The sequence below is a fragment of the Miniopterus natalensis genome, chromosome 4 (genome assembly GCF_054644295.1).
Source record: "Miniopterus natalensis isolate mMinNat1 chromosome 4, mMinNat1.hap1, whole genome shotgun sequence".
Lineage (NCBI taxonomy): Eukaryota > Metazoa > Chordata > Mammalia > Chiroptera > Miniopteridae > Miniopterus > Miniopterus natalensis.
In genome coordinates, this window is record NC_142084.1 from 93,968,736 (window position 1) to 93,983,232 (window position 14,497).

Below are 14,497 nucleotides of genomic sequence, written 5' to 3' on the forward strand. Positions count from 1 at the left end.
GTTGGTACTCCCAGCTTCCTGGAGGTCATCACCCATTAGTCGGTGCTTCCAGCTGTGTCTCCACTCCTCGGGGTCACGTGGAGTCAGCCTGCCCCGCTGGGCAGCCTTCCTGAGCCCCTGCTCAGCCTGTCTTCCAAGGATGTGAACTCCTTGAAAGCAGTGACCTCTGTGCATGTCCCCATGTTCGGTACAAGGACCACCCCTTAAGGGTTGCTGGATGAATGAAAATAATTATGGGGCAACTCAAAGCACAATCTGGGCTGGCTGTGTGGCTCCACAGGGAGGTATGTGGGTGTGCCCGGGCTTTTGCTGAGCTGGTGACGGGAGTGGCAGGGGTGCTCTATCCCTGTCACCCTTGTTCTGGCACCTGCGGGAGGGCAGTTTGAGTGAGGAGCAAGGTCCTTGGGGCTGGCTGATGCGGCTGCGCAGCAGAGACCCTGCTCTCTGAGCCTGACCCCCAGAGTCCATTCTCCACATAGCAGTCCAAATGTGAGACTGTCACTGCTCCCACAGGCTCGCCTCTCGCTTTGAATGAAACCCAATTCCCAGTGGCCTGGCTCCTGGCAGCCGCTCCAGCCCCGGGCTCTCTGCCCCGTCCACAGTCTCTCTGCTCTGGCCCAGCGGCCTTCCTGCTGCCCCTCGGACACGCCACGCGTGCTCCCGGCTAAGGGCCTTCGCGTTGGCTGTCCCCTCGACTTGAGAATGCTCTTGGCTCAGATATCCTCACGGCTTCTGTTCAGCTGTCCCCTTATCAGAGAGTTCCCGCCTCTGTCCCCGGGTGGGTAAATTTATTGTCCCAGCCCTTATCGCTACCTGACGTTCTGTTATATGTTTAGTTTTTTACTCCCTGTCTTTCCTGTTATAATGCAGACTCTTTGAGGGTAGGACTTTTGTCTGTTTTGTTCACAGCTGTGTCCCAGGGCACAAAGCCAGCCATAAACAGGTGCCCAATATATTGTTGAGCCAGCAAGGGCATGGATGGCCCCCCAGTGCTTCTGGGTGCCCAGGCCATCGCTCCCCCTGGAGGCAAGTGCTCAGCACACAGTAGGTCCTCCCTTCACCCTCCTGGCCTGTAAGCTTCATATTATGCAATATACCCAGTTTCTCCCAGGGGCTTTCCCTGCTGTAGGGGACACTTAAGTCTCAGTCTAAACCCCTGCCCTCTGAGCTCATGTCCCACAGATTCTGTCCCCAGAGAGGAGTGGCCAACCACACCTCTCTGACTCTGCAGCTGAAATGGCCACTCTAGAGCCACAGCGAGGATTAAATTTAGCTCCGGATCAATCCTATTGATTCTTTCCCTCTTCCTTTCTGGCGAGCCCACGTGGCCTGCCAGCCTCCTCGGGGACTTTAGGAGGAGAGCCATGGGCAGCACTGGAGAAAGGCCATAGTGTGTGCGCGCCCGCATGCGCACAGCCGGGGACGCTGAAACATCTCCACCCCCTCCCTCCCCCTCGCCCTGGTCCACCTGCAGATGGAGGAAGGGAGTCCCGATTCCTATAACCTCCCAGTGTCTTTGTGGCAAGGATAGTTCCTCGCTGGAGAGTGGCCAGCAGCACTGTCCCCATTGGAATGGTAGCTGCCAGTGCCAGCTACCCTGCGCTGTGCCCACATGCCTCTCACTGGCTCCTGGCTCCCTCAGTGTGCTCATAGGTCTTGGGGGTTTGCCCCGAGGCTCGGCGGGTGGGAGTGGGAAGAAACCCATTCTCCAGCTTTGTGTTCTGGGCTCCCTCTCTCTGGGTCCTGTTTCGTATGTCTTTCTTTGTACGTGTCCCTCTGGTTCCCTGATTGCTTCTGTGTCTTTCCCTGCTGTTTCCTACCCTTCAAACCAAAGCCTTTGAAGTTAGGCCCTGCTAAGGGAATCACACTGGAATCAGCCAACCAACCAATCAATCAATCAGTGTCACTTCTGTTTTGTGCCATCACAGACCTGACACATCACAGACCTGACACAAGTCTGTCTCGCTCTGCCTACCTTGGACTCTGCCTGTCTCAGACTGCCTCTGGAATTACTCTGCCTGTGTTCAAATCCTGGCCCTACTGTGTGCCCTCTGGCAAACAATTTTACTGCTTAGTGCCTCAGTTTCTTCATTTGTGAAATGGGCATAACAGTGCCCATCTCATAGGGTGGTAGTGAGGAGCTAGGGCGACATTCCACACTCAGGCTCCAAGCACAGTGCCCAGCAGAGCGTAGATGCTCAAATAAGTATTAGCTGTTATTTTAAAAATTATCATTGTTACTCCATCCATTTAAGAGAAACGGGGCAGGGTGGGGGGAGACAGCATGTATTTATAGAAAGGGCTTTCTTGCCAGCTCCTTTTTCCTCCATTCTCTTTTCTCTTTTCTGCTTTCCTCTCTGGATGCTGCAGAAAGGACTAGGTCCTTCCGGTTCCTGGACCCCAGCCATAGGCAGGTCTGGGCTCCTGCTCTGTGCTGAGCCTGGTGAGGCCCTCTCTGTGGACTTTCTTTCAGGGGTCTGGGTTGTGGGACCCCCCATCCTGTACTCACTCGCTTTGACCAGATCTGAAACCATTTCTACCTCTCTGGCTGTGGTTTGAGCCTTGGGTGCCCCTGAGGGCTCCCCCTCTTCCTCGTATCAGCTCAAAGGTGACCCTAGGGAGGACCCCTCTTCCCTCAAGGGCATTTGGAAGTGGAGCTGGGAAGGATGGGCCCAGACCTTTGCTCTGTGGGCTTCTCTGCCCATAGAACTCTGCCCTAAGGCAGTGAGGCCAAAGCAGAGGCCTTCTCTGCCCACCTCCGGTGCTCACTCACTCATTCCCCCAGGGAAGGGACTGGTGTGGCAGAGAAGGGAGGGGCATAGACTGGCTGAAACTGAGTCTGCCTTGGTTTGACTCCTGCCTGGGCTTTAACTCCAACACTGTGTGACCTTGGGACTCAGTTTTCTGGCCTGTAAAATAGGAATGCTAATAATAGTTCTACCCTCAGGGGATGGTTATAAGGATGAAGTGAAATCATGCATGTTAGGCAGTTAGAACAGTGCCCAGCCCATCATAAGCCCTAATAAACATGAGTTACTGATACTTCCTAGAGGAAGAGATCTGAACGAGGCCTTGCAGATCACCTGCCCCTGGCCCAGAGAGGGACAGGGTTTTTCCCTTTGTTACCCAGCCAGTAAGAATATGTGATGGTAACGCTGAGGCTGGGGATGGGTGGGTGGGAGCTCAGAGTCTGGGGAGTGGCAGGAGTGACACCACTGGGGTGGGGGTGGGGGTGGGGGGAGCAGAGTGACTAAGGGCAGTGACTGTGGAATCAGAGACTGGGGTCAAACCTCTGCTCTGCTTTGACCAGCTATGTGCCTTTGGGCAAGTCTCTTCACATCCCTGAATCTTGTTTTCTTCATGTTACTCATACCTTCCTCACAAGGTCATTTATGCATTTAGTAAAATTTACTGATTGGTCATTTACCGTGAGCAAGGGATGGGCTAGTGCTGGAGATCACCGTGGTGAGTAAGGCAGGTCAGACCCTGCCCTCATGGGGCTTACCTTCCGGTGAAGAGAGAAAGACAATAAAAAAGGTGGCAAATAAGACAATTTGGAAAAGAGCTGAGGACAGTGGAGCAGGCTTGGGTAGTGCTGAATGTGGGAGGCAAGTATGACATTGGACAGCATGGCTAAGGAGGGCTTCTCTGAGGAGGTGACATTTGAGTGGCAACCTAAGAGATGAGATTAGGGTAAGCACTGAGCAAAGCGATCTCCAGTGAGAGGGAACAGCAAGTGCAAAGGCACTGAGGCACGAGTGTGCTGGGTGTGTTAGAGGAACAGCAAGGAGGCTGGTTGGCTGGAGGCCTGTGGGCGGGTTAGGAGATGGGGATGGTAGGCAGGCACCAGGTCACGTGCCCCTTGTGGGTCCCTGTAAGAAGAGGCTGGATTGTCAGTGTGTCGGAGATTCCCTGGGAGGCTTTCAGCAAGGATTTCTCTGGCTGATGCATAGAGGGGAGACTGGTGAGGGGCAGGAATGGCAGAGGGAGGAGGCTGTTGAATTGTGAAGACTGGAGGGGCTGCCAGGGTGGTGAGGAGGCCTGATGAGGAGCGGAGTGAGATAATGTCATCACCTCCTCCCGCCTGGCCTGGCACAGACCTGAGAACACAACTGAGAGAGGAGGCATCTGGGCTTAGCTGTATCTTGGGGGCTTGGGGCTTGGATCACGGAGGGAGGGGGCAGTGTGAGGCTGAAGACCAGGCAGGCTCTGGGGAAAACTTGTCCTGGGTGGGTGGGGTCTCTCTCTTTCTCCCTCTCTCTCTCCCTCTCTCTCTCTTTCTGAGAACTGCTGCTGCTATTACTCCCCAAAGACTTTACATAATTCTGGCCCAGCTCCCCCATTATGTCATGCGCTGAGTGGAGTCTGGGTCACTCCATGGCTTGCTGCGGCTGGGGGAGAGCAGACTGCGGGCTCCCCTGGCACAGCGGCCAGCACAGACCCTTCCCTCCCTGGGGTGGGGGTGGCTAGGCTTGCGGGGGTGGAGGTGTAGTCCAGCCCCAGCCCCAGGCCCTCTGGATGCCCGGGCAAAGGCCAGGGCTTCCTGTGGTGGCTGTGGCTGGTGAGTGGGGGAGGGTTGTGCTTTGAGCTACGTCTTGTCTCCCGGAGCTGGGGGTCCTCCCCTGGAGCTCAGGCCCCAGCAGGAAGAGGCAGCAGACCTGATGTCACCCCCTCCCTGCTGGCTTACTTCTGTGATCCTTGGTTTCCTACACTGTAAAATGGGGACAAAGATACTCAAGCTTGTGGGGATGTGTGACTTCAGTGGGCTCACGTGGGAGCTAGATCAGGCAGTAGTAGGCGCTGTCTCCCCCTGAGAGTCACTCAGGGTTACCTGGTCCCCAGCCCTGTGGCCTCCTCGCCTTCTTAGTGTCCTGTCCCTACCCCTGCCCTAGATCCTGTCCCCAATCTCAGAGAATCAGAATAGGCTCGAGCCCCCGCCTTGCACAGGGAAGGAAACAGGCTCACAGGGAGGTGTGGAGGCCATGCAGCCCAGGATGGCAGCCCAGAAATGGAATCAGACCCCGTAAGTCCCAGCTCAAGGCCTTTTCTGAGGGTGCCGAGGAAGCTCAGGTCGGAGGGCACCTCTGCCTCGGAGGCAAGTTGTCCTCCACCTCCGCCCTTTTGTGCACACATCTGACTGTTTCCGCTTTGTATATTTTTTCTTTTGGGAAAACAGTTTTGTTTTGCAGTTATTGGGAAACCTGAACAACAGGTACCGTGTTTCCCCTGCCTTGCCCCTGAGTACAGGCACTAGGCTCTTTCCAGCATCATTCTGTGTAGTCCTCATTGTAACTATTGAAGATCATGGGCAATTTTCCCCATTTTACAGGTGAGGAAACTGAGGCCCAAGGCCATACAGTTGGGCCAGGGATTCAGACCCAGATCTGTGTGCTCCAAAGCTCTCACCTTTCCTAAAACATGCTGCCTCCTCCAGAAGCTCCTGGGATCCCAGCCCCTCCTGACCCCACAGCCCCATCCCGAGGGGGCCTGAGGCAGAGAGCAAGTCCCAGAGCTGCTGGGATGTTTGGCCTGGGTTCCAGGGACTGAGCTACCGGGAGAGTTATAGGGTGTTTGAATTAAGGGGAACAGGGGGGATGGAGGGCCTGTAACCCCTATGTCAGTGTCGGTGAATGTTCTGGACTCAGTGTTTACTAGGGATGGGGGAGGGCGGAGAGAAGCATGTGCCCTCCCCCTTGTTTCTAGAATTACTAAATTCTTGTTAGATCTTTAAATTTTATGTAAATTCTTCTTTTTTTCCGTGGAAAGGTGGGGTATCATATTTTAATTAGTAGTGGTGTCAAAGGAGGGCTAGATTAATTATTGGAAATCCTGCATTCCAGATGGTTTTAATTTTCACAGCAGGGCACCAGGGTATATATTTTTAATTTTTTTTAATTAAAATCATACCTAGTGTATTTTAGGGCCACTGAGGTCCGCTCTTTGTGGCTCCAAGGATACTGTATTTAGGGCTATGATTTTTGTTATGGAGAAGCAAGTCCCCTGTCACTGAAATTAAAATTTTGTGGGTGAGGGAGGGGCAGGTGCTAGGAAGCAAAGGGTCAGAGATGGGAGGGTGAGAAAGGGAGGGTCACAGGCAAAAAAGGCAAGGGGGAGATTGGGGGGGGGGAATGAGGTGTGGGGATTCAAGACAGAGAGGAGAGAGCGCTCAGAGAGTGTGCATGGCCTACCAAAGTCACATAGGACCCTACTGGGGAGAAAGTGTGGACTGGCAGAGGGACAGGGAAGGGTCTGGACACAGCATGTCTAACAAGGGACAGTTACCCTTTGGCCGTTTGCTGTTCAGTCAGGGCTTTTGGGGGTCAACTCTGGACACCCCAACCCGAGTAGCATGGATGGTTTAGGGTGCAGTCTCCTACCCAGGACCAGGGGATACTGGGTGGTCTTGATGGGGACTTCTGGGCTCAGGGAGTTAGTTACCTTTCAGCCTTGGTGATGACCTTGATGGAGAAAATGAAATTCTGAAGATAGCCTCCCCTCCCCTGGGCCTTCCCCACTTAGAGGCAGCAGGGACACTAGCACGTCTTCAAGATGTTCGCCTGGAGGAAGGAGCCTCTGACGCCGCCCAAGGCAGGGTGTGAGTGAACACGAGTGTGTGCCTGAGCCTGTGCCCGCGAGAACTCACATGCATTTGTGCCTCTATTCCAGAGACTGCCACTGCCCCGGGGTATCTGAATGGCTCTCTGCCCTGCTTTGGGGAATGGAGCTAAGGGGCTGGGGGGGGGGGGGCGGGGATGATGGGAGAAGACATCCTGGTATTTAGCCACAAGGGGCAGAACTCCCCTCTGGCTGGAGCCATCTGGGTCCCAGGTGCTGTAAAGAGAGGCTGGGGGGTGGGGAACAGGTGGGGACAGCTTCCCTCTCACTGCCTGAAGGGCAGGGTGCTCTAATGGACCCGGCAGAGGCCTCTCCCAGCCCTGATTTGGGTGAAATGGGGGGGTCCAGGACCAGGTCAGGGGTCATGTTGCTGAGTTTTTAGGCCAAGCCTTTGCCCTGGTAAAAAAGCATATCTTTTTCTGCTTGTGCCTTTCGAAGCCCAGCTCCTAGTGGAGACAGACACCTTCGGTAGTCAAGTCCGGATCAAGGGCAAGGAGACGGAATTCTACCTGTGCATGAACCGGAAAGGCAAGCTCGTGGGGAAGGTGAGTGATGGTCTGGAATTCGGGGAAACGGGGGCGGGCCCCCTCTGGCACCTCTGGGGAGCTGGAACAGTGTGCCCAGGGCCATGGCAGCCCCAAACGGCAAGTGGGCCCGGTGAGTGTGTGTGAGACTCCCACTGCAATGCCCCCCTTGCTCCCTTCCCTGGCCGCTCCTGCAGCCCGCCAGGCCCAGTGATCGTGGCCGTGACTGTGGGAAGCACGCAGGGCCCTGATCGCTCCTGGTGGATGTGGACTCTGGCTGGCTCGGGAGGGGTGACCCCCTCGGGGGGGGGCTCTGGGGCTCCCCGCCTGTGTGTACCTGATGTCTGGGAACCGGGAAGCAGCCGGCCGAGGGCTGGGCTGCCGCGTTGTTTTAACAATCGCCAGGCTCCGGAACCCAGCCGCCTCGTCAGCGCTGGGCCTCACGGTTCTAGCATTTCAGGAAGATTTTATTACTTTGGAACGGGCAAGGGAGCTGCATGTTACAAATTAGGGCAGGGGTGGGGGTGTGGTTCGGTGGACCCACGTGCCAGGGGCTGAGCCTCCACCGCTGCTGCTGCTCAGTGTCCCCCCCTTTTCTGGGTGTGCTTGTCTGTGACGCTCACACACTCGCTCCCTTTGAGTGTCCCAGCGGAAGGTGTTACTGGCAGTACCTCTGTGTTGGATCATGCCTACGTCTCCTTCTTTTTGCAGGGACCCTCCTCACCCCCATGTCCAACTTGGATAATGGGGGGAGCTTCTGCTGGACAGGTGGAGTGGGGGTGGGGTACAGAGTAGACCCAGATTCTAAGGACATGGCATCTCCTGCTTGGGGGGGGCAAGGCCCTGGCTGATTATTTACATTTATTAGACCCTGTTGGGGGAGGGGTTACACCGATCTTGTTTAAGCCGTGTTTCCGATTCCCTGAATCTCCCAATTGATCCCTCTTTCTGTCCCCATACTGGAGTGGCTGGGGACAGTGTAACAGGCCAGCGACATGAGCCCGGATAGTGTCACTTATTGTTAATAATAACAGCGCCGCTAGCCACCGTTAATTGAGCACCTACTTTCAGCCAGACACTGAGCAAAAAAAACAAAACAAAACAAAACCCGCTCCTGAATAAGCCCAGGAAGTGAGCACCACTGCCACCCCCGCTTCGCAGATGCCACAGCCGCTCGGCCCGTGTCCCCGCGGTTTGCACGGCGGCTATCCGGCCACACGGCCGCTCCGACGGCAGCTTCCCGGGGAGCAAACAGAATCGTAGGAATCGTGTGGCGGCTCTGGGAGGACCGTGGTTTCAATGCGTGAATCACTCCCCGAGTCCCGGGGTGGGCGGCCGCGAGGGGCAGGGTCTGGGTCCCTCCCGGCCGGCCGTGCGTTCCCGCGGCCGCCCCGCGTCAGGAGCTTTGTTCTGCTGCTCGCCCGGGCCGGGCCCCCTCTCTCCCCGCTGGAAGGCTGGCAGCGGCCGTGCCCAGCGCCCCGCGCGCCCCTCCCTGCCCGGGTTCCCGGCATCCTGACCCCAGGAGGGCCGCCGTGGGGTCAAAAGAGCAGCCGGGTCCCCTCGGGCGGCCCCGCGCCGCCGGCTGGCCGCTGAGTCACCGCTTCCACAGGAGCCGGCTCCGATTTCCTGCCCCTCGCCCTCGCGCCGTCATTCACATTGGGGACGGTTCAGCTGGAGGCGCGGCCAGGCGAGGCTCAGCGCCGTCCAGGGAGGGCCGCCCCTCGCCAAGGCACCCCCCCCCAGGCTCCTGTCTTCTGGGCTGGCCGGGGCCTCCGAGGGGGCCCCCAGGCCCACCCGTCTGGCTTTGCCAGGTGCAGGCCCACCTTTTGGGCTCTGCCCAGCCCAGCGCCCTCACTCCCTCTGGCTCCTGCAGGGGAAGCCTGGGCCCTGGGGCTGCTGTTTTGCTGTTTTGCTGTGGCAGACTCCCTGGCCAGCCAGGCTGGGGCCCTGGATTCCCCTCCTTCCCTAACCCCAGCCTCTGGCCTGGCCTCACACCTTCACAGGGATTGTTGCCTCAGCTGTCCCCTGGGTTCCCAGCCTCAGGCAGCAGCTCCAGGCCTGTCCCCACTACCCACACTCACCTTTCTAAAGCACAAGGATCAGTTCTCCCCTGCCCTCCACCCCCAGCCCAGCTCCCCAGCTCAGAACCTGTCCCTGTGTCCTGACCACCTATGGGAGAAAGGCTGCACTCCTTAGGGGAGGGTCCCTGGCCTCAGACACGTGGCACTGCCCGCCTCCACTCCTGGAGGCTTTGTACATGCTGTTTCCTCTGCTGGGGCTGCCCTTCCCTGGTCCCTCTGCCCTGTGTCCTGGCTCATCCCTCAGCAGTGTCTAGCTTCCCTGACCCCTCAGTCGCCCACCCACCTGGGAGCCCACAGCCCCTCACACAGCCCTCTGTTGCCGGTCTGCTCACCTGGGTCCTCCCTGGTGGACCTGCATTCCCCACTAGCCTGGGAGCTCATCGAGGGCCGATTTTGGATCCTTCCCTGTGTTCGTTTACCTGCCCAAAAGTCTGCAAGTGCACCAGAGAAATGGAAATAGGGTTCTTGCTTTCTGATGATTGACTCTTAACATATAGCCAGAATTATCCACATAAGGCCAGGGAGTCAGAGTGCCCTGACCATGCTGAGCCTCAGTGTCCTCACCTGTAAAATGGGAACAATAATGCTGGCACTTAGAGACACTTACTTGTTAAATGTTAATTCCCTTCCCCTTTGAAACCAGATCACCAAGTGACTCCTTCACCTGCAGGCACCCTTGGCCTCAGCTTAGGCTCTGGCTCCTTTGGAATGGCTTAGTAGGACAGCTTTCTTGGGTGATCTTGACTCTGGATGTGAACCTGGCCACAGCTGGGCACATCACTGAGCCCCCAACAGAGCCTTTTCAGGTACTCCCGGCCCTGGGTTGTAGCTGCTCTCTGCCGCCTCATACCAGCCGTGAGCCAAAGCCCTGCCCTGAGCCCCTGCCTGCTCAGGCAGCCCCTCTCCCCCTCTCCCCTCTCCTTCTCTCCTCCTCGCCTCCTCTCTGGACCCCACATCCATCTGGCCCAGGAGGTACTGCTTCCTTTCATTCCATAAATAGTTGTTGAGTGTGGTGCACTATGTACTAGGCATTTTTTCCCATCTCTGGAGACCCAACCCAGATGTTTTTCCCCCCCATCCGTCCCCTCCTGTGCGGTCAGTGGCGAGTCCTCTTTGGAGCAGCAGAGGGCCCCAGACCATTTCAGGGAGGGGGGCTGGCCACCATCATATCTCTATGAAGACTGCTTTGGTTGTAAGTGACTGAAACCCAACGCAAAATGCCTTAAGCGAAAAAGGAAAATTTTGCCTGTGGAACTAAAAACGTCCAGAGGGTTGTTCTAGTTTCAAGTAAGACTGGATCTGGGGGCCAAATGATGTCATCAGGATTCAGTCTTCACATCAAAGGGAAGGAATAAGACTCCAGTTTGGATGGAAGGAGGTTGGAGGTGGTAGTGGGGGAGATGCTCAGATTCCAGATCACTGAGGTTCTGAGATGAGATAGTCACTTCCTCTCTGGGTCTTGCTGATCTGCCTGGCCTGAGCCAACTGAGTCAGCATTGCTGGGGTGAGCCCCGGCCACAGGTGTCTCTAAGTCTCAGGAGGTGATGGCAAGGTCACAGAGGTCAAGCCCAGATGCAGCCTGTGTTGGTGTCCTATCCTCTGTATCTGAGTTCCTGGGGGGAAATTTGTGACCACCATGGCTCCTCCCGGGGGCTCCTGAACTCTGGGGTGTTGAGAATTTCAGTCCAAAGCCCAGCTCCCCAACCCTCTAAGTAACCCTAGCTGTGCATGAGCACATGTACCAAGCACTGTGCTGGGCCTTGCACATCCAAGAGCCTGCTTCATGCCCATGTGGTTGTGTGGCTGAGGAGGTGAGGCGTTTTGATAGACATACCCTTCCTCCTTGTGGATGTGTCTGGAACTGGACAGAGGAGAAGCGAGCTGCAGTGGCAAACGCAGGTTCAAATCCTGGCTCTCCCTTGACCTTGGATAAGCCCTTTGCCTCTTTGAATTTGGTTTTCTTCAACCAGGTGGAGTCTAACCTGGAGGATTAAATGAAATAATGATGTGGAGATGTCTGGCCTATGGTTGGCAATTAATAAGTGCTGGATGAATGAATAGAGAGACCAGGCGGGCCAGGCACAGAGCTCTGGCCCTCTGCTGGCTCTGTCTTCTCAGTACATCTGCAGGAGGGGCCTCTTCTTGCCCATGACTGTCTGGAGATATTAGTAAGGGATCCAGGAGGCAGAGTCTCTTTTCTTTTACAGGAAAGCCCTTTTCTTGCTCGCCCCCACCATTTCTGCCCCAGCAGAACTCACATCCATTCAACCATGAATGCTCTGGGTACCCCTGTCTTGGGTTAAGGCCTGTGCTGAGCCATGAGAACAACTGAGAAGCAGTCCCAACCTCCTGACGTTCTTGGGCTTATGAGAAGCCAGGCAGATGTGGAATTGCTCTGTTGGGGGGGGGGGGTGGTGAGAGGAGAAATGGGGGCCAAGGGACCTAGAAGATGGGGTATGTGAATCTAATAAAGCTTGATGCTTGAATGGAATCTTGAAGGAACAGGTGGAAATACCCAGGGAGATAGATGGCAGTCAGGGAAGGCTTCCCAGAGGAGGCAGTTACTGAACTGAGCCCTAAAGGATGAAAGCAGTTTTCCAGGCAGGTATTCTAGGGTGGGGAAACAGCGTGGTGCGGCCTTTGTTCATTTGCTCTGACTGTTCCATCGAGACCAGCCAAGGGACCTGGACTCAAGTTGGATAGGCAGCTTCCAGAATTATTCATGGGGGACTCAGAGCCCAGAGACCACTCCCATCTACCCCTCGCCCCCCTTGCACATATGCTCTGGCTTCCCTCACTGCTCATCCCGCCCATTCTGTCTCCTGGGCCCTGCATATGTCTCCCAGCCCCTCCCCTTGCCTGCTCTGCAGCCTCCTCGAAAGATCTCGTCCTCCAGAGAATGTTTTCTTGCCCTGCCTGTCCCTTTCTGCAAAGTTCAGCACTTTGCAGAGCCCAAGCTTGCCCTCCGCTCAAAGGTGAACGTTCCTGGAAGCTCCAAGCCGTTTTCCACTTCAAACAAAAGGCTGGAACTCGCACCTCAGTCTCCACGCACAGCCAGACCGCTGGGCTTCCAACTTGGCCGGGCATCCGTCCGTAACGAGGAGTGGGCCCAGCCTAAATCTGGAGATGTTAGCTGGAAACTCCAGTGCTGCTAATTCAGGCCTTCCAACTTTGTGTGTTTCCCACTCTTCCACATCGAGCAACTCGGCTGTCTCAGGAGGAGACTCAGAGCCTGCCGCCCACCACCTTTTGTCCAGATCAGGCCCAAGGAGGGGAGCCAGACCATCCCAACCACCTGGTCTTCAGCAATAACTCAGCAGGTCCCTACTGTGCGCCAGGCTCATGTGAGCGTCATTTCTCACGTTTCTGTGGCACAGGGGTCATTGTCCCTGTTTGGTAAGGCAAGGAATTCGAGGTTTAGAGAATGGAATGAACTAACCTTAAGGTCACACAAGGAAGCCTTAGAGTTGACTCAGCTCCTGAGTCTGAATCTAGTGCTGCTTGTCTAGCACAGTGTCCCAGGGAGTTCATGCATCTGCTCAGGAGCCTGTCTCTGAGGCAAGGGTACAGGCTCCGGAGTTTGGCCTAGAGCTAAAACTCTTATTTTGGGAGGCTCCCACCCTCTTCACACCAAACATGAAAATGCACCGCATCCCACGCTGAATGTAACTTACCTTTAACTATCTACCGGTGGAGTTGAGCGGCAGTTGAGTAGCTGACTTCATGTCAGGTCCTGTGCACATCTGCAGGCATTCCTTTCTGTGGCAAGTGCTAGAACACAATCTCACGTGGTTCAAAGGACCTGAGATATTATTGGCTCACATAACAGTCAGGTAACTGGAGCTTCACATGCAGCTCGATCCCGAAGCTCAAGGATGTGACCAGGCCTTGGTTTCTCTTCCTCTCTTCCTCTTGACTTTGCTTCCTCCATGCTGCTTTGTTGTAAGACAGGATTTCCCCTCACGGTGGTAAAACGGCTCTCTTCGCTTCAGCCTTATATGTTCCCCAAGATTATGTCGGCCTATGTTTTTTAGGCATTGCTTTTACAAGGGTCTCGAGGAACACCGGTTGGGTGGCTCAGACCACATGTCCAGCCCTGCACTGGTCACAGGAAATCATGTTTTGATTGGCTGGGCCTGGGTTTCTTGTTCTAACAGAGTGGAAGTGGGAGCTCCTGCCTGTGGGGTGGAGAGCGGGGAAGGGGTGGATTCCCGAATGATCACGGGAGTCTGTTACCTAATTGGCAGGCGGGGAAGGGTACAGGGGCCAGTTCAAGGCGGTGGCTTCACAGCTCCGGGAAGTGAAATTGCTGAGGCCAGAGCCTGGGCTAGGCCCCCTCTGCGGCGCTGCCCCTCGCCCACCCTGCCACTCTCACCTCCTCTCCTCTCTCCTGCAGCCCGACGGCACCAGTAAGGAGTGTGTGTTCATCGAGAAGGTTCTGGAGAACAATTACACGGCCCTGATGTCAGCCAAGTACTCCGGCTGGTACGTGGGCTTCACCAAGAAGGGGCGGCCGAGGAAGGGCCCCAAGACCCGGGAGAACCAGCAGGACGTGCACTTCATGAAGCGCTACCCCAAGGGGCAGGCGGAGCTGCAGAAGCCCTTCAAGTACACCACAGTGACCAAGCGGTCCCGGCGGATCCGCCCCACGCACCCCGGCTAGGGCCCCCGCCCACGTCCACACTCCCAGAGAACTGCATCAGAGGAATATTTTTACATGAAAAATAAGGAAGAAGCTCTATTTTTGTACATTGTGTTTCAAAGAAGACAAAAACTGAACCAAAACTCTTGGGGGAGGGGGACGATAAGGATTTTATTGTTGACTTGAAACCCCCCCCATGACAAAGACTCGCGCAAAGGGACTGTTGTCGACGCACAGGTGCTTGTCTCTCTCAGAACAGACAACTCTAAACTCGTCCCCAGAAGAGGACTCGAATGAGGAAAACGACACTCTGAGAAACCAAAGTCCTTTTTCCCAAAGGTTCTGAAAGCAAAAGAAAAAAAGTAAAAAAAAAAAAAAAAGTAGTACCCCCCCCCCCAGGAACTCCCCCTCTTTCCCTATCTCCTGCCCCTGCCCCAAACTCCAACAAAAATCGCTCTCTGGTTTGCAGTCATTTATTTATTGTCCGCTGCAAGCTGTCCCGAGACACCGCGCAGGGAAGGCGTGCCCCTCGGAATTCTCGGCGCCTCGACCTCCGACGACAGACGGCCTCGCCCGATCACGGCGACCCTGCCTCGCTCGCAGCCTGCAGGATGCTGCTATCGACCTTCCGTGAC

At 55.9% G+C, this 14,497-nt stretch overlaps 1 protein-coding gene across 1 annotated transcript in view; it reads left to right on the forward strand.

Annotated features, from left to right (window-relative positions):
- The window catches only part of FGF18 (fibroblast growth factor 18), a 31,655-nt gene extending 17,402 nt beyond the window's left edge, over nt 1-14,253 (forward strand). Inside the window, exons 4-5 of the mRNA XM_016217091.2 lie at nt 7,054-7,160; nt 13,617-14,253. Of these exons, the coding sequence (XP_016072577.1) occupies nt 7,054-7,160; nt 13,617-13,883 (374 nt within the window). The 3' untranslated portion in view covers nt 13,884-14,253. The remainder of the gene's footprint in view (nt 1-7,053; nt 7,161-13,616) is intronic.
- Nucleotides 14,254-14,497: the final 244 nt, after the last annotated feature.